The 26,491-nt window shown below is 36.4% G+C and overlaps 1 protein-coding gene across 7 annotated transcripts in view; it reads left to right on the top strand.

Annotated features, from left to right (window-relative positions):
• Positions 1-23,677, top strand: part of cno (adherens junction formation factor afadin) — a 446,647-nt gene extending 422,970 nt beyond the window's left edge. For 6 of the 7 annotated variants that reach the window (XM_083138204.1, XM_083138208.1, XM_083138207.1 and 3 more), the window contains 9 exons: positions 1,785-1,946; positions 3,071-3,579; positions 6,115-6,238; positions 8,893-9,081; positions 10,976-11,086; positions 12,351-12,485; positions 13,698-14,348; positions 19,325-19,428; positions 21,754-23,677. In XM_083138204.1, coding sequence (XP_082994330.1) covers positions 1,785-1,946; positions 3,071-3,579; positions 6,115-6,238; positions 8,893-9,081; positions 10,976-11,086; positions 12,351-12,485; positions 13,698-14,348; positions 19,325-19,428; positions 21,754-21,976 — 2,208 coding nt within the window. In that variant the 3' untranslated portion in view covers positions 21,977-23,677. The remainder of the gene's footprint in view (positions 1-1,784; positions 1,947-3,070; positions 3,580-6,114; positions 6,239-8,892; positions 9,082-10,975; positions 11,087-12,350; positions 12,486-13,697; positions 14,349-19,324; positions 19,429-21,753) is intronic. The other variant, XM_083138206.1, reaches the window with a different exon arrangement.
• The last annotated feature ends 2,814 nt before the right edge of the window (positions 23,678-26,491 follow it).

Below are 26,491 nucleotides of genomic sequence, written 5' to 3'. Positions count from 1 at the left end.
TTTCGTGTTATTCATGATGGATGCGGTAAATGTGGTCTGGACCTCCAGACGCCATACCCTTAGTAAATAAAGGCAGTGAGCCTTTGAAATTAATCAGAAATGACTATCCATTATTTTCCTGTAGTTTATGGTTATTACAAGCATAAGAAAAACAGTTTTTTTCCTTTGTGACGTTTCAGGAGAACACACGGTCCTTTCATCAGACATTTATTTTCATTTTGACTAAAGATACAGTTATAACAATATCAAACTCTACATCAGATATGTAGATGATGTGCTAATTATTGCTAAAAATGAGAACACCATCATGGACGTATTTAAATCGTTAAATGAATCACATCGTCGCATAAAATTCACTTGCGAACCCATGAATAACAATGTAATTTCTTTCCTTGATCTGCAAATTAAGACAACTGACTCAACAATTCAAACATCAGTCCATAGAAAAAAATTAGCGGGGGAAAAATACATCCATGCCAAATCAGAACATTCGCGTATAACAATGGATAACATATTTTTAAATTTTTTCCTGAGAGCACAAAGACTATGTTCTAATAATGAGGATATCAAAAATGAAGAAGAAAGGCTCTTTAATATAGCAAAAGAAAATGGCTTTCACACTAACAGAATAAACCAAATCAAAAAACAAGTCGCAAGAAAACTAAAGGAAAAGAGAAATACAGACAAAGATGAAAAATCTGTTGAAAAGAAATTTGTGTGCATTCCATTCCACAAGGGATTCTCACATAAAATTGCAAAAATTTTTAGAAGTTTTAATTTCAAAATTGTTTTTAAATCACCAAGAAGTTTGGAATGTACATTTAATGAATTCAAAATGAGGAACTCGCTACCAGATGTGGAAACCACAGGAATATATAATATAAGTTGTTCATGTTCAAAAGATTATGTGGGACAAACAGCAAGGAAAATGGCAATAAGATGGCACGAACACTATTTGGACATTATAAATCTAAACCCAAGAACAGGTTTGTCAACTCATATCATCGAAGAGAAGCATTTGATTAAAAAGAGAAGGGTTTTAAAAAGAATAACGGGAAACACAGAGTTGAATGTCTGGGAAGCCTCGTTCATTGCAGAAGAACACTGGAATAAATTAAATAATGAAAATGGTAACATAGATCCAGTGTGGAGTTTTCTTTTTCACAAATGGAGTAAGCCACCATCTTTAAAATTTAATGTAACAGAAAACATCAAGAGACTTTGTGAAAACAATGATGAATTTGAATTACCTGATGATATTTGGGATTCATAATTTAAAAAAATCTAAAATAAAAATAAAATAGACTGTTTTTTTCACAGTTAAGTTGCTATATTACAACAATGTAACATTGACAACATCCATTATATAACAGATTCTTTTTGTTTAAAAATTACTAACCATTGTTATAACTGTATCTTTAGTCAAAATGAAAATAAATGTCTGATGAAAGGAGCGTGTGTTCTCCTGAAACGTCACAAAGGAAAAAAAACTGTTTTTCTTATGCTTGTAATAACCGTAAACTACAGGAAAATAATTTTATCATGCAAGCAATGCGTACATACAAGAAAAACTATAATGACTATCCAATTGCCTAATTGTGCAATGCAAAAACTTGAAATTTCACGTAGGTAATTTCATGTTATCTTGATGTTAATCCTTTTTGTTTATATACAAATCTTCATTAACATATCTTGATGTTAATCCATTATTTTTTTATGCACCTCAGTAGCAAGTTTTGGTCTAAAATATGCTTATAATTGAAATATGTTTGCTACCTCAACAGCAGATTGGTTTACGATCACAGTCAGCGAGGGATATGCTAAGACAAGAAGCAAAGATCCAGGAAATCCAAGAGGAAGTCAGACGCAGGGAAGCAAGAACAAATGCACCTCATTACCCTGGCCATCCCCCTGCAGGACACCCTCATGCTCGACCACCTAATCAGGTTAGATAGTTGTTCTTTTGTAGCATAAGAAAGTTCAGAATCCACAGTCTTTTATCAACATGATATGTCACCCTTGCTATTTCCTTTTGTTACATTAACTCCACAAATAAACACTATAAGCAGAGCCAAATCAATACTGATGACTAGAGCCCAGATTTATAAGCACAATCAAACAGTAAAATAAGCAAGTTAATAAGCACAAAAAATTACAAAAATAAGCATAAACAAATACAGGAAAATCTGAAAAAATATTTGTTTATTAGATCTCTTGCCTTATTCAAAGCTGTTACAGTATGTAAGGAAGGTCATCCTGAGATTTTCTTGTGTGAAGCTCATGCGTCTGTCAGTGAATAATGATTTGTACAGTGAAAATGTTCTTCCCCGTCGCATGACATCACAGGCGCATGTGAAAAACACCACAGTTCTTCTTCGGTGAATTCCTCTTCAATGTCTGTTTCTTCACCATAAATCTTTTTATAAATTTGACACAGTGTTTTGTAACCGGGATTTTTCAGTAATACCTGACTGAGCTTGTCTGACACAATTTTAGCAACACCATGAGTTTCTGAAGACAACGTTACTGAAATTTCATCAATCAGAGAAAGCAAATTTTGTCATGGATTATTTTGAGCTTTCAACTGTGTTATAATATCAGGTAATTTGGAAAAATTATTATGGATGTACTGTATCTTTTTTTTGATGCCGTTTCTCCCATGTGACTATTTAGAAGCATTGAACTTGTCATCCCGATGCCGTTGTAAAATACTACAGAAAGCAAAAAGTGTTCAAAAATATTTTTAGTTTTTCTAATTCTAATAGAAGACTGCACGTCACTCACCATAATGCTCCTTGTGAGGTACGTCAGGCAGACTGCACTTGTAAATAATAAAAGCTTCACTCCTTACATGCGACAAGCTGGCGAGAAACTGATGCTGTGAGGAGGGCCAATGACACTATTGCATAAGGTAGACGGAAGGTGGCGACACTAGCTCAAACGAAAGGCGGTAATCTGAAATTTCCAGAACCTCAAGCGGTCTGTGAGACCACACCTCACAATTTAAGGGTTAACAGAATATATACGTTATACATTTTTAAAAACAATTCCACCCTATTTTTACTTCTAGATGCAGATGCAGCAACAGCGACCACCAAATGCATATCCTGCCAGCCCTTACATCCAGGATCCAGCTCAACAAGGGATGCATCATCATCATCATCAGCAGAGTCCAGTTCATCACTCACAGCAATCAATAGCCTCGTATCCACCGTATGGGTCGCCCCAAAGCTACCCTCCACATTCCCAAGCTCACGTCCATTCTTCAACGTACCCTCCCCCGAACTCGGCCAACCACATGTATCCGCATCCAGGGCCTGGCCAGCAGTTCGCCCGCCATCCGCCTCCCACGGCTCCAAAGCCTCGCATGCAGCATCCGTCCAGTGCACAGCATTATCCATCGGGGCCGGAGAAGCCTCATCGGCAGGTGCCATACGAAGCGGGAGAGATGCCACCAGTTAGACCTCCTCCTCCAGAGGATGGGTACTCGGAATCTCCACCACCTCCACCCCCAACAACAACGCATCCACTGTATCAGCCACAGAAGGCCCCTGTGCAGAACCATCAACAGGATAACAGGTATTTACCATTTTGTATTTATCCCTTTTGCATCGGCTACTATTCAGCTCCAATCCATACTTTTACAAAACAAGAAGTTATTATTCATCCGAGTGGTACCAGAAAATTAATCTAAATTAATCATCAATCTAGTTTCAATGTTTGAATTACATGAAGTACGGACTGGACTGATTAATTGGTATTCTTATTGGTATCAACCTATGTAGTAGGGATGGGACCGATTAATCGGTACTCTATCGGTATCGGCTGATATAGGCATATCATTGTTATCAGTTTATCGGTAAAATTACCGATTATTTTACCAAACCGATATATCGATAAATATCTTATAATTTAGTGCAAAATTCTGCCATTTTGTTGTAATTTTTATGGACAATCTCAATGCCCTACTTTCTGAAAAAGTAATTGTCTAAATATTCAACTTCTTTTCCACTGCAGTCACCTCGAAACACACATTTGTTAAGGAGATCAAGGAATATTTCATGTTCTTCAAGTACCATATCTAATTTTATATCAGATCGGTAGAATATTGGTTATCGGTATCGGTAAATTTTATATCGGTACTTTATCAGTGTCGGCCAAAATTTCATATCGGCCCATCCCTACTATGTTGGCATATCAGTTGATGGATAGAATTGGCGATAATTTTATCAGTCTGATATTTCCATAAATAGTCTGTAATTTAGTGCAAAATTGTTTCATTTTATTATTGCTTTTATGAATATGAACATATAATTCATACGGTCTAGTTTTGTAAAGTAAATATCTAAATACACAGTATAATCTTTTAAAGGAGAAATCCCATTACAATCTCTTAGTTACATAATGAACCATTCAGGTTGTTCATGGCACATTTGTAATTTTATATCTGATCATCAAATTATCCTTTATCAGTACCAGAAAGAATTTCATTATCAGTCCATCCCAAATATGGAATATGCAGAATTCTTCTGTGATTAACTAAATTGGGAAGTCTTGGTGTAAAACTTAACATGTGGTGAATATCAGGTAACTGAATAGTGCAAAGTATTTAACATGGTGATATACGAATATTTGTAGCATCATAATCATGTTCTTAAAAGGCTAAACTTCATGCCACATGTTGTCAATATCATAAGTAGGTTCAAAGACTAATTTCCAGATGCGTACCTTCACAAATATCTAAATTTTCAAACTCACCTTCTATCTTCTTCAAAGTTTGAGAAAGAAAAGATATTGCATTAGATGAAGAAAAAAAAGTTAAAAAGTTAAAATTTCCTAATCATCAGAAAGTCCCTTTTCATTGTCAGGGGATCTGCACAGCATTGCGGGAACTTAGCCCAGTGGTGAGACACACCTAACCTACTGAATTTTATTTTCTGAGAGAGAGTTGCAGTGTAGAATGTGTCACTTCTTGCTTCTTTTATTCCATTTAACGAAAAGGTTCTATTTGTGTAATAAGATCAAAAGAGGAAAACATGGAAGCTTAAAAAGTTTAATAAAAAGTCAATGACAGTAGAAACCACCCAGTACCATGAAGATAATTAGGGAGCTATTTGAAAGTGAAAAGTTGGTTCTTGTGTAGAAAACCAGATGACGGTGGTTATGAAACTTGGTGCATTTAACTACAGAAAGCCATGTGGTAGTCCTTTGCTGTTGCACTATGGGATTCAATTTAATTATGTTCCACTATTTGCAAATATACTGTGCATCTTGAACCTTCTACAAAAGTATAGGGTGTATCCTGGACTATCATTAATAGAATTAGAGGTTACAAGAATGAAGAATACATTTGTTTGTTTCCTATTATTTACCATCTAGTATTAATTTTGAAGATCAGCTGTGTTCATCACTTTAAAGAGAACTTGCATTATGCCATTTCTTCTCACCAGAAGTGAATTTCAATAATACCGGGTGATCCATTTGAGATGTCAGAAAAGTAAACCTTTATACACAATACATTAATGTAGTATCTCCGAGCAGCTTGTTGTAATATAAGCAGAAAGGATGTGAGTTTCGATTGAGTGGAGGTTTACAGACTTCAGCCACATGGCGGCGCTAATGTGCATGGTAACAAAGGTGGTGGTCACGTCACAACAGGGCACACAGTATGTCTGTCGTATGGTATGCAAAATTTTCGAGTATTACATGCATGCTACTGTCGCCACGCAGCTGAAGTCAGTAAACCTCCAATCACTCGAAACTTACATCATTTGTGCTTATAATGACAAACTGCTCACAGATACATACATTAACCTCTTGTGTATAAAGGTTTACTCTTCTGACATCTCAAACGGATCACCAGGTATAATGTGAACCACACTGATAGCAGAGTTTTTTAATTGATTGACTCTCAGTCTTGCGAGTCCCTCAAGTTCCCAGGTTTGTGTCCCAACCTGAACATCGATATTCCTTTGTGACAGTCTCTTCGTTAATTTCATCCTTGTCATTGTGATTATTCTGAAGTGAACTAAAATGAGAAAAATGAAGTGAAGCTAATTTCATTGTTCAGAATGTGTTGGGTACAGATTTTATGTTTCATATCTCTTCTTATAGGTATACCGCAAGCAATGCTGATCCCCCAAGGGGCAGTTACTGCCCAACATCAAATGCCAATCAGGCACCACGGCAGTATCAGTTCAATGCCACAAACCCATGGGAACGAGAAGAAAGAGAAAAGGTAAGATTCTTTCATAGTAAACTTATTGTGTCAAAACGTAATAAAAAGTTTAGTCACTACAAAGAAAAAAGTATGATTTTAATTAGTTCTTCTTTTAGGGTTATTTCAGAAAAATGATCTGTTCTTGAGAAGCTGCATTTTTTAATACTAAAAAAATGTGTTGAAATTTGAGTTCAAATTTTAGTAATGAATATGAGATTCTATGTAATAAAACTGGCAAACTGCCAAAAATTGACTTAAATCTAGTTTAAACACTTCCTTAACATGTCAGTTTCATATTCTTCAAAGCTAATGGCACAAGTGATAAACTAAATAGGTTAAAAAATGTTTATGCACTTAATGCTGTAGCAATACATCACAGTCTTTACCAAACTACGTAAGTATGTACTGTATAAAGTATGTAATAAATACATGTACCAGTACCCAAAATGTTTGGAAACATTTTAAGCCCACTTCATTCACTGTTAGGGTAGTTAGAACTAAACACATGGTTTGAAGTGGCCCAGTTAATTGTGTATTTCTAATGGAATTTTGACAATGAGAAAATTTGATAATCCTATATTATTTTTTTAATTAGTGGTTAAGAGTTGAAAGAGTGCAATGAAGAAAAACTAAAAGAACTATCTTTCCAACTATATATTGTAGTTTGCATTGCCATTCATCTGCTTACTATGTTGGGGCAAAAACAGATCACGTGTATATACTGTTGTCTTCAACTGTGTCTGCTTTGGTGGTGGTTGCTACTTGTCAGTGTTTTGTTTGCCATTATTAGTCTGCTGGTCAGCTTTTGTTTTAGGGTTCTGATTAAATTAAATGAATTAGAAGAAAAATGTGTCTTTATTGTTAGTAGTCCTCAAAGAATAACTTTAATTATAATTAGCATGATTGCTTCATTTACAGTCTGTAACAAAATAACAGCACCACGTAACACAATGGAATGCAAGCTGTGTTTTAGGTGATATGTAAACAATTATCCTGCTCATATTTTACTTTAGATTAATCCTGGGCCTTGTTTTATATGTCTATATATGAAAAACCAGCTGATTTCAGGGCCATAATCTTGCCGTGTTTGCATGGTGAAGTGTCACTTAGGATTTTCCCCATGCCTGTACACTGGTCACAGTTACTGCACTTTAGTAATTGAGAATAGTCCAGACTACCTTTCAGACACACTTTAGTAATCTAGCGATAGAGTGAAATCCATTACACAGATTTTCCACCCACTATTCACATGATTTCCACCAGTAAACACAGCTGCACGTCAGGAACAGGCGGCACATGTGCACACAGACATCAGAGACACCTGTTGGCAGAGAGTGGAATGAATGACAGCAGTGCAAAATAACAAAAAAGAATCAAGGAACAATCCCAGCTGCAATTTGCCATTGTTTTGCACATTATTACAATGGCAATTTAAACACGTATTTCAATATTCCTCTCATTTTTAGGTGGTGCAGTTATTTTGTTACAGACTGTATATACGATGAAACCTTGATTTTAAATGTTTCAGGTGATGAAATTGAAAAACTTAAAATATAGGAAAATATAAAATCGGAGGAAGAATTATAACAGTTTGCTGTGGTGCGACCATGAAAATTGAATGTATAATATGGGAAAGTGTAAAATCCAGGAATATTGTATCTAGAGATATCCATTTGATCTCTCTGGAAGTGCAGGACATAATAGAACCGAACTTGATATGTAGACAAGTTTTGTCCAAGACTAGTTCAGGACTGTGTAGATTTAGACAGATCTGTCTAATTGAGATTAAACTTACCAAGATAAATTCATTATCAAGACATATAAAAGCAAGAACATACAGCGTGTTCTGTTCAAATCTCCCACATTTCAATTCATCCATGCTAAAAGGAAGTGAAACACAATTGAATGCGAGTGGTACTTGACGAAAGAGAAACTCAAAGAATTTTGTTGCATGACCTCGAAGTTCACCGTTCTTTCACTATGCAGCACCACAATCGCATAAACCACAATGGCGACTCCGCAGCAGCAAGCACAATCTGTATTCTGGTATGCAGAGACCAAATCAATCATTAGAGTGCAAAGAAATTACCGGAGAGAATATGGAGGTGAACCACCTGATGGCAAAACCATTAAGGCATGGTGTGGGAAGTTTTTGGCGACTGGAAATGTTAATAAACAATCCGGAGGTTCTCAGATTGGGTATTATTCGTGCTACAAACGGTGCACACATAGAGGTGTATTGGTGTATTTGTGTTTAGTGCTTCTTGCATTTCATTATGTTTCATAACCGTTTAGCAATGATGCATTGAAATGTGGGAGGTTTCAATGGAACACTCTGTATATCGAGAGAACGTTAGGTTTTACACTTGAAATCTCTGCACATAAAACAAGATGCAAGACAACATACAACTTCACCAAGAATTATTCACACTCTGGACCCAAACACCAGAACTGTTTTAGCCTTCAGAAATATGTTTCTCAGGGTGCACTGCATTGAAGTGTACCTCGTGCTTTTTTACTGGAATTTTATGGTCTTTATTTAAAAATATTTTACAATCTATAATTTCCTATTTTATTTTAAATACAACTTTATTTATTTATGATTTTTTTGAGTTTGTTTCTTTTGTTCATTGTTATGTTAGTTTGTGCTATCTTTCTTAACGTGCCACTAGGAGCAACAGCGAAGGCGTGAAGCTGCAAGGCAGTGGCGCGATCAACAAATATCCGAGTTGGAAACTCTGCCTGCACGAACAGCACAGCAGGAGGAGCAGCTCCGTGCTTTGCGCTTGGAGCGAGAATTTCAGCGAAGGGCCGAGGAGGCTGCGAGGCAGGATGATGAGGAGGAGGGGGAAGATGACGATGTAAGAGAGATGATAACTAAATACCACTAATACTACGTGCCAGTGCTAGACATTAGTCTGTACTTGTCACACCCAGCAACTTTGACCCTAGCATTTAGGATTAATTTGCATTGTTATTATTATTTTCTGTAATGTTACATACTTTATTTGTGAAATTCATGTGATGATTAAATTAACATGAAAATTATATAATTTCATAATTTTTTTTGGAGATTTTATAGTTGAAGCTTTTCATCATTATTTTGCTTTATCATCATAGTTCTTCCGTATCTATGAAACATATAGTTACTGTCAACTTTAGTCTAGTCCAGAATATTAAGTCACAATTTTAACAGAATTATGCATTTTATATATAAAAGTATAAACTTAGCAAGCTTGTTATTTATTGCTACATATTTAGTGATTGTAAACATTGTAGGCACTGACAGAAAGCACATTGAGCCACCATATTGGAAAACGGCAGTCACAACCCAGTTTTAGCCTGTAACTTTTGATTGAGTCATCTGATTTTATTTTTCTGTGAAAGCTCTTCGAATGCAAAATTTCATATTACACTACAGTCCCGTTTAACCAAATTTGATGGGACCTATGGTGCTTCGATTCAACGAAACTTTGGTTAAACAGGAATAAAGGTTCTTTTTTATATAAACAGTATATACATTTTATTATGTACACTATTTTGATATACAGTACATATGCATTTCAGCATGTAGGCGTAAACAAAAAGATTTCAGGCACACCGAACTGAATTGCAAATCTCAACTGGCAGGTGTCTCTTGTCCTTGAGCGTACAGCACAGTATGCTTGCTAAAAATAGATGGGGGATGGGGGAGTGAGTGAGTACAGCCAACGCATTGTAACAGTGAACATACTCTTTGATAACTAACTGTTAGACCAAAACAAAGACAAAAGTGCTTCATCAGTGCTCCTGCGTAAAACATGGTCGGGCACGAGTAAAGGCTTTTTTTAGCGATTCGATTAACCCAGAAATGTGGTTAATAGGGATTCGGTTAAACAGGACTGTAGTGTACTACAAAGATTTCACAAAACCATAAGAGTCACACAAAAATTTAAAAAATGGAAAAATACATTTATAAAATGTATATAAATAACATTTCTATAGGGTACGGTATGACTTTTAGATCTAGACTAAAAGAAAAAGAGAGTTGTGAAGGCTTTCTATTGATGTACTTTAAAGTAGTAATTTAATTAGTTAATAATTTAATATGTGAATGAACACATTGCATGTCATTGCCTCGGAGGACCTAAAAACCAAAAATTCCATTGGGAAGATTGAGGGGAATATAGAACAAGGCAAGGACCCCTCCATGCACACCTTAAAACGTAATTACTTATGTGCAATTTTAGTTAACCAGTAAATTATACTCTGTGACCAGTTAAACATTTGTCACTCATTAATGAAATGTGAATACTAGCATCAAAGAGTTTGCCTGTCACTAGGTAAGTTATCTGTCTCTAGGAATTTATACAAGATAACTGGCAGTATTGACTTGCCACTGTTCTGCAAAATGCCATGGGATTTAGCTTTTTACATGTGTAGTGTATTTCCATGTGCTTAGTGATACTAAATTGCTTTTGTGTGAGTAATGATCTAGTATTAGTTCATGCTTTGTTAATTCCTTCACCAGCCTGTGTTTCACCTATATTGTACCAGAGCTCAGATATTAGTATTGTCTGCTTGTTGATAGGTCTTTTGGTCATGCTTTGTGTTATGAATTTTAAGATGATGGTGTGTTAGCTCTAAAACATACATCAAGAATAGTGCTTATGTTAATGATTTATCTCAAATTGTGTATTCTCTCTTCCTCCATTAATCGTCAATTAGACACTAAATTGTGATAGAAATAACTGTAAATTTTCCTGTCTCTTGCAGGATACTATTGACAGGCGTGGCTTATTAAGAATAGTCCAGGAAGATTTGGAAAGGTCTCGACAACGTCGCAGTCAGCAGGAAAACCAAAATGGGCCAAGTAAACCACCACAGGTAAGGAAGTGTCTTTGATTCGTATTCATTATATTTTTACAGGTAATTATAACAATTGATCAAAGGTAAAATATTGTAGGATCCAATCCAATTCTATTGTTGGAATGGATATAAGTTTGTAAGTATGTTCATTATTCATAAAAAGTATATATATGAAATGTGGATTGGAATGTATGCAAAACATTCAACATGAAATCGATTAAAGTACTCCATTACTTCTTTTTGTAAATTGTTAATCAGCAAATTCAGTGAACAAAGCAGGAAATTTTCTGATTATGATGCTGATATTTAACCACACCTGAGGAATATGATGATATTTTAAATGCTGTAAAAATTTTGTTTGTGCATTATAAATATACTTAAATACATAACATATTACAAAAAATGGTTTTTGCCCACTTACGAGAAGGACTAATGTTATGAGATTGGAGATCATTATGAGAAAACGGAACTACAAATCACATTTTTAAAGTTCTTCCTTGCAGGAGAATAGTACTGCACTGAAATGCCAAACCTGTATATCTATGATCAATATTCAAACATTTTCATAATTGGGAAAGAGGCACGCGGTAGTAGATAAATAAAGAGAAACTAGTACTCACTCACTTTATACGCGAAACTGTTCTTTGTTCTTTGTTCTATTAATTTCAGTGTCCACTGCCACCATCCTCATTGGAACTTGTTGTACTGTTCCTTGGCATGCTTTCATTGTTCATAGTTCTCTGGCTTCTGCTAGGTGCACTGTTGTTAACTGTACGTCTGCGTCCGTGTTATCTGTGATAGTGGATAGGCAGACAACACGGATGCAGATGTACAGTTAACAACAGCGCACTAATGGCAGCCGGAGAACTATGAACAATGGAAGCATGCCAAGCAGCAGTACAACACGTTCCAACGAGGATGGTGGCAGTGGACACTGAAATTAATAGAGCAAAAAAGAAAGAACAGTGAGTACTAGTTTCTTCTTATTTATTCAAACATTGTTAATCATATTCATCACTTTGCTACTGATATTGCTTTTTATTGCACATTTATAAAAAAAAAATTACACTTCAACAAGTGCTATATTTTTTGGCAATATTTCAACACTTTTTCTAGTGGTATCAGTGCTGAAATATTGCCACTTGTACAAGTTTAAGGTGTGCTTTTATCAAGTTGGTGTTTCCCATTCAGTGCAAATACCATCACCACTTTTATTTCATTGTTGTTATTAATTAACAATGCATAAAGGCTCATTTTAAATGTTGAATCTTTTATTTATTAGGAAGCAACATGGACTCCTGCTCTGGAAGAAGCCGAACGACAACGAAAATTGGAAGAAATGCGTCGGAAGCAACAAGAGCTTGAAGCAGCACGAGAAGCAGAAGAACGATTAATTCACGAGGCTCAGAAAAGAAAGGTAATGATAATTACACTGAATGGCATCTCTTACTTTAGTTACAGATCAAATTTCTTCTGGTAAATCATAACTAAATTGTCTAAGCAATGAGTGAAAGGGGCACATAAAGGAGAGTACATTAATGCTTGTTACAAGTTCATTCTCACATTGATCAGAGCTCTGATACTGCTGCAAGTAATTTCATAGTCTTAACTTGTGAGGATTCATTTATTAACAATCCACCAAATAAAAAAAATAGTTTTATCACCCTAATTCTCTGTGTGCCAGGGTTGCAAGAAGCACCCATATCTGTATGTTGTCTTTGACATATAGTGTGTTTAAGACAACCAGTATGAGAAGGACAAGTGGATAGATTAAAATGTAGATGTCAATAGGCCAATCAGATTTGCAAATAAACACACATAAGTTGAGACAAAATCCAATATAATCACTTCCTTTTGAATACATTGTTTTCCCACCATTTCTTGTATCACTGATTTGCTTCCCATTGTGTTGCGGAACGTGTTCCTTGCTTTTTTTTACAGCACCTAGCGTGGCTGATTGTAGCTATGTGATTTTTACAGAATATGTGTGTTCCTTGCAACTCTGGCATGAACCGCTTCACGACAGGAAGTAACATTACAGATGCGATTAAATGTTGTATTGGGTTCCCACCATACAGGCAGCAAAACAGGCTTCTTTAAACATCTTTAACACTGAAATGACGCACCAACAACAAAAATGATATTGAGAAAAATTGTTTATTTTGATGACACTCTGTATATATTTGTTTACGTTTTAACAGTTTCATTACAGTACTTTCCTCTTATGTATTGTTAGAGGTCTTTTCTACTCTTATGGCAGGCAACCCTCATGCTTGCAAGGGAAGTGGGGAACGGAATATGCAGCAGACCAACCAGACAACAGCGGTGGCACTGAGAGTTACGATGTCGAGGGGAGAAGGTGCTTCCTGCACCTTGTTCTACAGGCTGCTGTGTTTCTTATCATGCTGGATTGATTGCTTCCCCACTCCCCTTGCCAGCATGTAAGGTGCCCGCCATAAGACTGGAAAAGACCTATAACATGAGATTTACTGAAATTCAATGTAGGTAAATTCACAAATTAGTTGAGAAATATATTTGACTTTCTCAAAATTTCTTGTTGCCTCTCTTCCTAGTCTAATATTCTTTTGTTTGCTTTGTAATCAAATATTTAATTAAAAAATTGTTGCAGGAGGAGGAAATGCGATTACAACAAATCCAACAGCAACAAGAACTGAAACAGCAGGAGCTGAGGCAAATTCAGCTGCACCAACAGGAACTGCAGAGGCAGCAGCACGCACTGGCAGTAGCCAAACAACTGTCATCACCAAATCATAACAATATGCATAATTCGCATCCAAATCAAACCAACAACCAGTATGGACCGAAAGTATCCTCACCGGCTACAGGACCCCTCCGGCTTGACAATCTGGTTACAAACGGACCAACATCACAATACAATGGGTACCCGCAGCCAAACCACCCAGCTAGTCCACACGTTTCCCAGGAACAAAGCCCTCCACTGCCAAAATCCCCTCCCCCCTCATTGGGCACGAACAACCCAAGCGGAACCCAGAGGCTGGACTCGCTTTTAATGAGTTCCGTGAGTTCCGTTTCTCCCAGCGGAAGCTACCACAGCGGCAGTACAATTTCCCCCTCACCCGGGGCCCCTCCCCCTCCAGAGAGGGGGTCATCCTACGCGGTGATGTCACAGCAAGGAGTTCTTCGTACAAGCACAACAACGCGAACAGAGCAGCAGCCTCCAAAGCGAGTTTCATTCCATGACAGCAAGTTGAATTACGACTCAAACGCTAATCAAGAACGAGTTAGGGAAGATCCTAATGTAAGTATAAACTTTTATTTTATATATATTGAATTTTTCCAGTAACATTATACAGTGATGCAAAAGTCTATGTGTAGTGCTATTTCTGTATTAGAGGGAATTCGTCTATACAAGTATAAGATGACAATTAGTAGAGCAATTCCGGAGGCAACAGACTGACAATTTAGGAGAAGTTTTATTTGTATTTTATTTATTTGTAAGAGGGTAAATCAAAAAGTAAAGGCAAGTTTCACATAACATCTTTATTTCCACACGAGAAGAACTACACATATCCCCCCTGCACAGCAATGCACTTTTGGTATCATGCAATCAGCTTCTGTATCCCATCCACAAAGAAGGTTTTTGGTTGCTCACGAAGCCACGTCTGCACCGCCTGCTGGACCTCGTCATCTGACCTGAACCGACGAACACACAGCACTATGACTCAATGAAAGGTGTATGAGTGGGTGGACCACTAACAGCTTTAGAGTAAATTAAAAAGTAATGGTGGATGTCTGCCGGTTTAAGTGCAGAATGGCATGCTGTTCCTCGATGGTGCATTTGTGGAGTGGTGCATCCATACGTGTGACCTTCTTGCTCCGCAACACTTGACTGAATGGGGCAGTGATGGATATTCCTACTTCCACATCACTCCAAGTATACATATGGTGATGTCAGACACACCCAGTCTTAGTTTATTCCTGCGAAAACACAACATTTCCTTTACTTTTTGATTTACCCTCGTATGTAATTCATGAAACATGTAATGGAAAAATATAGCCCAGGAAATTTCAAGTAGTCGTCTTTCTTCTTGAATAGCAAAATTTCTTCCGATGTATTCTGCCAGCTCTATATAAAAGTAAATTTGAAGATAACAGACTGACACAGTTGGCAACCTATGAATCTGGATTTTCTGAATCAAAGTTTACTTTATGAGAATATTTTACAGGCAAACTTTAGAGTTTAGAAACACATGCATTGTATATTCGCAACATAAAGATGTTCTCCTTTAATATACTGCTTCATAATTTTAAGCATCAAGGTTGAAATTTCTCTGGTTACTATTGAATTGATTATGATTTAAACTAAGCATACATAAGAACTTTTCATTGTGTATTGTCAACTCCAAAGCCTCTCTTTCTAGAGTTGTATTCAGAAGCATTAAGTTGGACTTTTTCTCATTTGAAACCACATATGCAGATGGTTCTGCTTTGAGTTCATGAACATGCATATTTTTTCATTCATAAGAAATAATTTGATAAAATCAAGTCGGGTGACCGACCATGTAGACCAAATCTTTTGAAATTATGTAATCCCTGAAAATTCTTGGAGTAGCTTACTTTGACATTTTTTTTAATTGCACTGTAGATATCTTCACCTTATAATTTGGCATGCACAGGAGATGTACTATGTAGAAATTTAAACCTAAAATGCAGGCTCAACAAAGACTTGACAGTTGGTAGAGCAATGGCACACTATGCCAGAGTCCCTGGTTCAAGTCCTATTTGAACCTGGATTTTTTAATTAAATTTCTACTGTAGGAATAGGCAGGAAAAATGTTTCCGTAGTCTGCCATCTGCAGAGAGTTTTAATTCTGGAGCAAGAACATGACATGAGCAGAAAGAGGCATCTTTACACTATTTTTCCACATAGTCCCAAGTGACATTCAGGCACTTGTTGTACAGCTTCACAAGTTTCAAGAAACCCTGTTCGTAAAACTGTGTGTCCTGTTTACAGATGAAGTTATGTACGGCAGCTTCCACTTCTGCTGTTTTTTGTGAAAAGCTTCCCTCCCGGTGCCTTTTTCAGGACAGGTAAAAAGTGAAAGTCATTAGGTGCGAGGTCAGGACTGTAGGACAGGTGGTTCAGGTGCTCCCAACTGTAGGGTGTTGCATTGTCATCCCAGAGGAGGATGCCTGATCTCTGAAGGCTGGATCTCTTTCATCGAATGGCAGTCTTCAGTCCCATATGCCCATTCGTAGTGAACAAGAGCTCGCACTTCATCCTTTGTCCACAATTGCAACACAACTCTGTTCTCCATGCTGTCCAGGCACACACTTCCCAACTATTCCTGTCTTCAACACAGCAGGATGCTGGTGCCCTATGCAAGGAAAAGGTCATGCATCAGACACCAAAAGAAGGATGATGCCCATGTAACCACAACGTGGAACCAACTGAAACCCTCCACGCTTTATAGAAATGCACATATGGGAAATTTTATTTCCGACTATCCCTCATATTTCGAACTGATGATTCATAATTGTGCATTCAGTCATTCTTTTATTGTTCCCTGCCTTTAAAAAATCTCAGTTCTCATTTGATCACTGTGCAAATGTAGATAAAGAGGTTTTTTTTTCCTGTACCAAAATATTTTCACACATATTTTGGTCTATTTTATGCACATTTTCTTCTGTCTTGAACTACTTATAAATAAAGTGTGACTTTTGCTTCTCATTAATGATACTGAAACATTTAAATGTGTATTTATACACACCAGGGTTGTTAGAAAAGTCAGGTAACCTTTAGCAGGCAAGATCTTCTAATGCTGTAAGCCTCTTGCAACTATAGATTTTGTTTGATACATTTTTCAAAGTACATAAAAATCATAGGAAGACAACTAACTATTAATCAGAGGTACGAATTGATGGGAATTCATTAAAAGAAAAAATTACAAAATTGCCTACCATGTTATTGTGCTAATTAGGTGAGATGCATATGGTTAGGAAAAGTTAGAGACAAAAAAAATTAAAGGGACAAATTGCATTAAAAAGTGAGGAGTATTTTTTGTAGTTAATTAAAACTAAATAATGTGGGCCAACAGCCCTCTGTGGACCAGAGCCTGCCAAGCAGCTTTTTACATGGATAATGCATAGAGAGTCCCTTGTATCTGTTTTGTGGCTTTCAAGACCAGATCCCTTTTCTTCCTTTCAAGTAGCTCTCCAATTGTCCTTATGATGTTGGGCCAACACCAAATTTTGAAGCTCCCACTGGTACTCAAACTTGACACTGCGTACGATTCCACTAAGCAGGAGCTCTTTTATACTTAATTAGCTGATTACCTGGTGTTGCCCAGGTATTTTTTTTTATCCCAATCTTGTATTAGACAGGAAAATAATGAATTCTAACTATAGTGTAAAATGTAACTAGTTTTAAATGTGATCGTGAATGTCACCAATTAACTTAGCGACTCCGAAACTATGGATTCCACACTAATCTAGGTCATTTGTGGCATTTTATTTTTCACCCCCCTCTCTTCCCTATGCCGGTAGGTAATGATCTTGAAGTTGAACCGCATTGGGAGTGTCACGAAAAGTATGGATTCCACACTAATATCTGTCGTTTTCGCAACACCACCTGAATTTTAGATAACATGAGAAACACTATCGTTGTGCTGGGTTGCAAAGAGTCACGGATGTCTGTCTGTGCGGAATTTAATATCGGTCGTTTTGGATTATTTTTACATGTCACCCCCAGGGGTGCCAGGGGTGTTTTACCCCAAAAGTATTCTTTGCAGATTGCAAGTGATACGTGTACCAAGTTTGGTTAAAATTGCTCCAGGCATTCGAGAGTTATGCCGGAACAAACTTATATACACACCCACACACACACAGCCACACACATACATCCATTTTTATATACGAGGGTCACTATTTATATTTTGAGCCTTGGCAACACTGATTGAAGTTAGGCGCGATTTGACGTTTGCACGGAATCGTCTGGTATTATTGACCATAACGTACTTCAAATGTTTTGTCAATAGCTTGATTTGTGTTGTTTATGTTGCCTTGGAGATTGCGCGACAACAATAACATGGAATTAACTCGTGAACATTTTTGTGCGATGATTTTTTACGATTTTCGACGTGCATTATCAAGACAAGAGTGCATCGATCAACTTACTTCCACATTTGGCGATGAAGCCCCATCCTTTGCCACTGTGAAATGATGGTATAACGAATTTAATTGTGGCCGCCATTTGCTCACCGACGAGATTCACGAAGGTCGTCCAAAATCAGTTGTTGTTCATGAAAACATTGATGCTGTGCAAAACCTAATACTGCAAGATCGTCATGTGACATACTGTGAGATTGAGGCAACCATAGGCATTAGTTCCACCAGCATATATAAAATGTTACATGATCATTTAGCTGTGAGAAAGGTATGTTCTCGTTGGATCCCACACAATTTGACAAAAACTCAAAAAGACGCTCGCGTCAATTGGTGCAAACAAATTCTCAATAAATACAATCGTGGTGCTTCAAAAGACGTATATAAGATTGTAACAGGTGACGAATCATGGATATATGCCTATGAGCCGGAACGTAAACAGCAGTCGACTGTATGGGTGTTTCAAGATGAACCCAATCCAACAAAAGTTGTTCGCGCTCAAAGCACATCGAAACAAATGGTCGCCTGTTTTTTCTGGAAAACTGGTCATGTGGCAACTGTGCCTTTAGAGGAACGTAGAACGGTCAACTCTGAATGGTACACAACAATTTGTTTGCCAGAGGTCTTCGGTCAAATACGGAAAACAAACTCCGTCGGATCATTCTTCATCAAGACAATGCCAGCTGTCACACATCTCGTCTAACAACAGACTTTATGAACAGTCAAAAAATCAAATTGATGGGTCATCCACCGTACAGTCCTGATTTGGCACCCAATGACTTCTTCTTGTTCCCGAATGTCAAGAATAAATTGTGTGGACAACGATTTTCGTCGGCGGAAGACCCCGTTGATGTGTTCAAAAACCATATTATGGAGGTGTCTCAAGAAGATTGGAAAAACTGCTTTGACAAATGGTTCGAACGAATGCAAAAGTGTATTGACCATAAAGGAGAATACTTCGAAAAACAATAAAGCAGTTTTCAATGCCAAATTCCTGTTTTTTCATTGTTAGGCTCAAAATATAAATAGTGACCCTCGTATATAGATAGATTACTTTGACATTTGCAGTGTTCATTAATTTTGGTTTCTGACACATCTCTTTATTTCCAGAACTTCATCAATGAAGCCGAGACACTATTGGCCACACCAAGAAGTCCCGATGGATCATTCACAGGAAATACGCCTGGTGTGATAGGAGCCCAGGAAGTCTATAGGTATGTGTTCACACCTTAAATATTATCACATTATCCACATTCATGGAACTAGTGATATCAGAAAGCTGTATGCTCAGAAATGGTAGAAAATCTGCAAGGAATGTTTAAATACTGTAGAAGAACATGCTTAATTTTAATTTGTCTAACATATCAGTGTATTAATATTAATGTGGACAACTGTAGTGTTTGCCAATTCAGAATTTACCATTAATTCTTGTTGCCAAGGAATTTTAAGCTTGCAATTCTCACAGTTTCTTTACTTAAGAAGAAGGCTTATACGTATAAAGGTTTTATGTTAGTTGCTTTTCAAAGCCCAGAGGTGCAACCACAAATTTTTGTCTTGGGTAGGCAAACAAGTATCAGGATAAACATATCAATAATTATAATAATATAACAACAACAATGATATTATTATTATTAGTAGTAGTAGTATTGGTAGTATTATTATTTATATTTTTTTCAAAACATTCAATTTCACATTAATAATGGAAAACAAGCACCAATCTGTATATTTGAAAGGCAGAAAAGGCAGAAAATGCATGATAAATGCATTCTAAATATATTTTTTTACATATAACATGTATAATTTTCGTACAACATATGTTTTACACATACACAGCATTGAGTGAAGTAAAATCAGAAAATGCAACATGCAACACTAATTGCGTACATATTCAAAGTTTCTTTACTACATATAACATATGTATATTATTTAAATACATTACATAATCAATTCATTCACCTTGTAATAAAGCAACAGCAAAAATTGAATAAATTGTCTCAAATGTGCACACTCCTTTTCCTCCAAACAATTGTTCATGCATTTAAGGCTAAATCAATTAAGAAATGTCTGTCTCTCTGGTAATTTACAATGAATTACAGTTCGCTCGCAAGGTAATTTTTAAGATTCAATTTTTTTGCAAACTGAAAACACTATTGATTTAATAGGGTGCAAATAATTTCACAGGATGCCAAGGCATTCTCTCTCTCTCTTACAACTTTTTCATTTAGATCATTCGGCTCAGCACCCAGGGCCGACTCCCGCTGACCTTGGCTATGGCTCTCAACTTGATAAGATTAAGAAAAGTAGGTATTGCGTGCGAGCCAAGTGAGCAAGAAAATTTTAAAATGTATTTTTATTCGCATTAGATTTGGAACTGAGGGGGGCAATTGCCCCTCTGTACCCCCTTTGCTCCCCTAGAATTGCTTTCTGTCCAAGGTTGGGGGGGCAATGCCTCCCCCTGTGGTTGTGCCATTGTCAAAGCCTAATGTTTTCGTATGCATTTCAATAATCTGTATTCTAGTTGAGCATGATCTTTGATATTGTATGGGGGAAAGATCTTTGTTTCTGCACAGTTCTCCATTCTTTTCTGACCCTCATGAATTTTGAACTTCTGCTACCTTTGTTATTGTTGTAAGTTCTGGCATCCGATTCAGACTCCATAACATGGACCTTCAAAATTAATCAGGTCAGGAAAAAAAAAAAGGAGAGCAGTGCAGAAGTATGGGCCCATTGACTTGGTAAATCTTGGAAAGCTTTGGAAACTCAGGGGATATTAAATATGGTCTTGTAGATGCTGCAAATATGGCTTTTTTGAATATTCGTAATCCATAATTTGATACAGGTGTTTGTAAGTCACAAGAAATCCATAAAATGTGCGTTTCTTAAAACTGAAACCATTACTTTTCTATTTCTACTCGAAAAGTGTTTTGTAAGTTATAGTAAGCCAAAACAATATTGAATGGTCTGGAAATTTGCTTGAAAAGTCAGGGAAATTGTTTTATCAATATGAGCAGGAACCTTGATTGATAGTTTCCCCTACAATACTCTCACTTTGTGTACCTCACAATTCCATGGTCCTTGTTGCTAGAAGTTCTCAGTGCAGATTCAGAATTTCTAATGTCGGTCTATCGTCTTGTCAAAAAGTGGAGCATAAATGTTGGTGATGGTAATCAATATGCTACCACACAATTCCAAGTGTAAAGGTATCACAATGCACAATTTGTATTTTGAATTTTTCTTATTTTTCATTGCTTTTTTTTCCACTTTAGCAAAATTGCAACACTGAATGATGAATGACAGTTTAATGAAATTGAGGATGAATATCCTTGCTCAGGCCAGGACTGAAACTCGGAACCTTGAGTGACAAGATTGCGAATCTGTCACTCAATGTGTTCAGCCACCAAAGTAACTTGCAACATATACATTTTAATTTTCTTATTCTTCTCAACGAATATGAATTTCAGAATTACTGATTCATCAAAATTACTCCACGAGTATGTATAGTTAATTAATTTCTTTTTCTTTCTCTCGCTTTCCACCAGGGATCCAAGAATGAGGAGATTACAGGAACAGCAAAATCAGAAGATGATGGCCTCAAGGACAACACCAGGTCCTGAAAAGTTAACCTTCAAGGAGAAGATGAAAATGTTCGCAATGGAAACTGGCGAAGACGGCACACCCAAGGACAAAGTGAAAATTTCCAAAGCACAACGAGAAATAGAAATGACAGGTAATCAAAATAACATGTCGCCCGACAGGAACTAGTATCGAACGAATTGTGTCTTGACATATCAGCAATATAAGTAAGTGATAGTGCATTGTTAGAGTGGATAAAGAGAAAAGGATTGGATTTTTGAGGCAGCTGCGTACCAAAAGAATTTGTTCTTTTGCGCGAAATGTTTTGTATTTTGATGTGCCTTGAAAACAACGGTTCAGGTTGATTTTCTGCAGGGATTATGCAAGTACGTGAAATTGGTGAACTGCTTGTGCTGTGGTTTGTGATTTTTTATTTTCTCTTAAACAAAAGTATACAGACATTTTATTATAATTCACGGAAGTGAAGTATTCATTATATTAGAGAATACTTGACACCCAAGTATATGCAGTTAAAAATCTGATGTTATTGTTTTAAACACTTTACTCAGTTATAAGTTACTGCAAATGGGAGGTTTTTTAATTGGCGATGTTTATTTTATGGGTGCGATGATCTTTTTTTGCCCTTTTTAAAGTTTCATTTGTAATAACAAACTGCATCGTTTATTTACATATGTACAACTCATTCCATACAATATTTTACTGAATGTGTATACAAGGCATGTCCTTCCTCCTGGTGAGACAACTCAGGTAGCAACGTGTTGTTTGACTGCTTCACCATATTTTTCAGATTGCACATCAATATCAAATTGGTGTTAGTGGAGTAAAATTAGTAAAAATGAGGTCCTTTTGTGTGTAAATAAGTAAATAAATATATTTGTTTTATTCAATAAACAATAAACAGGCAAAAAAAATTGTTAAGGTAGTAGCAATTATGTCTATTGTACAACTATTCTGTAGACAAAAAAGAAGCAATTATTTTCATGTTTTTAAACATTTAACATTGTTGTCAACGTAAAGTCCTGTATATAAAAGAAAAGGACATTTTTTTTGTATGAGTGATAGAGATTTGTTCAGTTCATCAAGTGTTTGAAGTATTCAATAAATGTTCAAAGCAATATGTAAATACAGTACAGCATTCTTTTGTGTGTGTGTGTGTGTTTGTTTATATTATATGTATTTATATTTGTTTCTCTATGCTCATTATTGCTGATATTAGAATTGTTTAATTACTATTCAATGAGTTTTATGCTGAAGCTATTTTTCAATGTTTAATATGTAGATGATCGAAGCAATGTTATTAGTCCACTGGCAGCTTTTATTAAGTAGAAACCTTTCAGTTTATGTTAGTTCAGTTGGAAACACTGCCCATTCCTGACAAAAGAAAAGGAGTTGGCCATTCATTTGAAAATCAGTTATTCATTTTAAAGTTTGACAATCTAATTTTGAAAATATTTCGAATATTTTCTTGTTCTATCAATCAATATAAGTACGAATATATATGACAATAATGAAATGGAAACCTACATGAAATTTATAATATTTTTCTGAAAATTGAATAAACAAAAGAAAAAAATGTAGACATTAGATAACTACAGACTATGTAAAAACACACAAAATACTTCTTTTTAGCAAGTTCTCTATGACTAAACTGTACATAGCACTCTTGTAATTATATGTAAAGTATACATAGGAACGTCATGTGTAGGTTTAGTGCATAATAGCTAGAAGTATATACTTGTTGTGTATTGATGCCATGTAATGTTACTTTTATATATATTTACATTATAAATATACATGCATATATTTCATTTTTTTAACATGTAATGTTTGGCATCTTATAAAAGAAGAAATACAATGATGTTAAGTAAACTGTATTTGAGTTTCAATCGATTGTTAAATTTTTTCCTGTTAAATTTTCTTCAATTGTTACTGTTTATTTCTGGTTTCTCTAAATAGGGCCTCCCCGATGGCGTCGTCGCCTTGTAATTAAGGGGTTACGGGCTCGATAAATAAAAATAACCCATGGTGCAACAACCTGTGAGGGCTAACTGCCAAGGTGCGAGATTATCCAACCAGCTATGGGGTGATGTGTGGTCAGCACGACTGTGGGTGGGTGGCCACAGATCCCATACACAGGCTGAAATCTCGGGAGAAAAGTTGTTACGCTTCCCCAGCCGATTGAAGCCTGCATGCACCCTGTAAACGGAGCCCAAAGCATGATGCCTTAGACCTCATAGCTACGGTGCGGGATGAGATGTTCCAAGAGGTACATTGCAATTCAAGCTTGGGATGTTACTTTTACTCTTGCTTGTTGGTAATTACACTGACAGTTTTATGGTTAATTTCATGTATGCAAAATCATGTCACTGAACTTCTCAAAAATTACTAGTGGCAAAGCCTGCCTGTCATAAAAAAAAATTAAAAAGATAAGAAAGAAAAATGACATCTCATATGACAGGAGTCCTCCTCCGTGGCCATGCTGTCTAAGGCACCTTGCTTTGGACAGCGGCTGCAGGATGGCATGGGTTTGATCCTGGGTTCAGTCTCCGGGAATTTTCGGCCTGTGTATAGGACCGGTGGCACCCCACCATCGTGAGGAAATTGAGTAGCTTTGAATGAGTAAGCATAATCCGGTCGCGGAGACCTACTATAACGGCTGGGGATACGTTCGGGCTGACCACCCTGCTATTCCAATACTCGTTGAAGATCTCCATGCTTAGAGGTGATGAAGGAAAGCGTGGGAGGGAGACCAGCAGTCAGTAGGTAAGCCAAGGCCCTTCATGGGTTGTTACACACAGGATTATTTATTTGTTTACATATAACAGGTATTCTGATGAAATTTTCCACAGTACGATTCTAATTTCTCTTTGGCAGATTTTCTGAACTTAGGAAGAATTCGTAATTCCCTCCAAGGTTTTGAATGTTTATAGTACAACTGGATGGCTACTAACCAGGAATTTGGGGAATTCTGTGAGAATTATTGTCTTTGGGAATTATGTCTGAATTTTTCTCCGTAGACGTGAAAAATTGCAACTTTTGTTACTCCAAATCCCATTGAATTTATACATATAAATGCCTTGATACAAGTTTTCCACAGTTTAGCTTTTATTTTTATTGAGGACGGAAAAGAAAGCTGCATGGAAAATAAAACAGAGTTCTCTCAATCCATTAACCCTTTCGGGAAGGGGTCTATATATGTCAGAAGTAACTCAAGGATGGATGACGAATATTTCGTCAAACAAGTGTGTTGGTAATGAAAGTTTAATAAACAGGAAACTGAATTAATAAAACATGGAATTTTTTTGGGTTTAATCTCCAAGCTGATTGTTGTGCTGTCGTATTCACCTTTATATAACTTGGGGCAATCAGCGACTAGTGGCAGTTTGCCCAGATCGATGGGAGCTAGCCAAATTTTGAAAAAATCAAAAAAACAAAATTTTAAAATTCCTCTGCCTGTTGCTTCCGAAAGTAGGTACACATCGACATGTTTATCTTACAGAACTAAAGGCTTGGAAATTCTGAATAAAATGAGCCTTCATTTGCATGTTTCGTGTTATTACAACGTTTTTAACAAAACATTTTCCAACATGTTACATTTTGCTTCAAATGAGCCCCGTCCTTGAGGGATTTCCATGTGTGACTAATATTTCGTCTACCGGCATGAAAGTGTTAACTTTCTTAGTGTGCTGTGCAGAACAATCTATCTGACAGACAAAGGTTATTGCAAGGTAAGATATCTTGAGTTGATTAGGTAAATTTCAGTTTGAATCCTCATACAATTAACAATTTTTTGTAGATTAGTATATCCCGTAACATTTGTGACTTGTGTTTGCATTTTGAGTCTTTCAAAATGGCAAATGTATAATCTGCACCTCAAAATATTTTAAATATATATACCATTTAACTGAATTGAATTAGAATTTTTAATTACATTGGAATAGCACAGGCCCTTTATGTTGTTAATAGACCTATATTTGTGTGTGTATGTGGGTGGGTGGTGAGAGGTGGTAACACACAAGGTTGAAATATATAAAACATCTTCCTTGTACCCTTGGATTTTTGGAAAGTTTGCCTCGTAAACCGGGAATTATACTTGAATTTTATCAAGGTCCTAGAGTGGACACCCTGTACAGTGGAATCCATGAGTATTACTGTGCAAATTGTCCATCACCATGTTCGTGCACTTATCAATGAAAGCTTCAAGAATTAAAGAAAACTCTCACCAAATCTGTTGACAACTTCTGCACCAGCATACATAAAAATCTATATCTTAAAAACACACAGGACGTTAGAGTAAAATTAATGAAAATAGTCATGGACAATTTGCACGGTAATACTCATGGATCCCATTGTACAAGAACACATACAGCAAAAAGGTGAAGATCAGTACATAAAAAAAAAATCTCCAAATTTGCACTCTCAACAGGCCCCGTCATGTAATTGTACATTTAGGTGCTGGATGGCAATGGAATGCAGTTAACACAAACTTATCATCCCTCAGAATTTGCTAAATGTAAGTCAGTTTCGATGGTACAACAGATTTCTTACAAAATATTGAACAGAAGTACCTGCAGACAAGACAATTCATGTGTGGTAGAAGTTGTAGGAGACTGGCTGCCTGTAGGATGCAAAATGAAAAGTGTGGTTGGGACTATAAATCTTGTGTGATAAACATTTGCCAGG

This window comes from Lepisma saccharinum, chromosome 16 (assembly GCF_977018435.1).
Source record: "Lepisma saccharinum chromosome 16, izLepSacc3.1, whole genome shotgun sequence".
Taxonomy (NCBI): domain Eukaryota; kingdom Metazoa; phylum Arthropoda; class Insecta; order Zygentoma; family Lepismatidae; genus Lepisma; species Lepisma saccharinum.
Note: the sequence above shows the minus strand (reverse complement) of the source record. Positions and strands in the feature narration are given on the sequence as shown.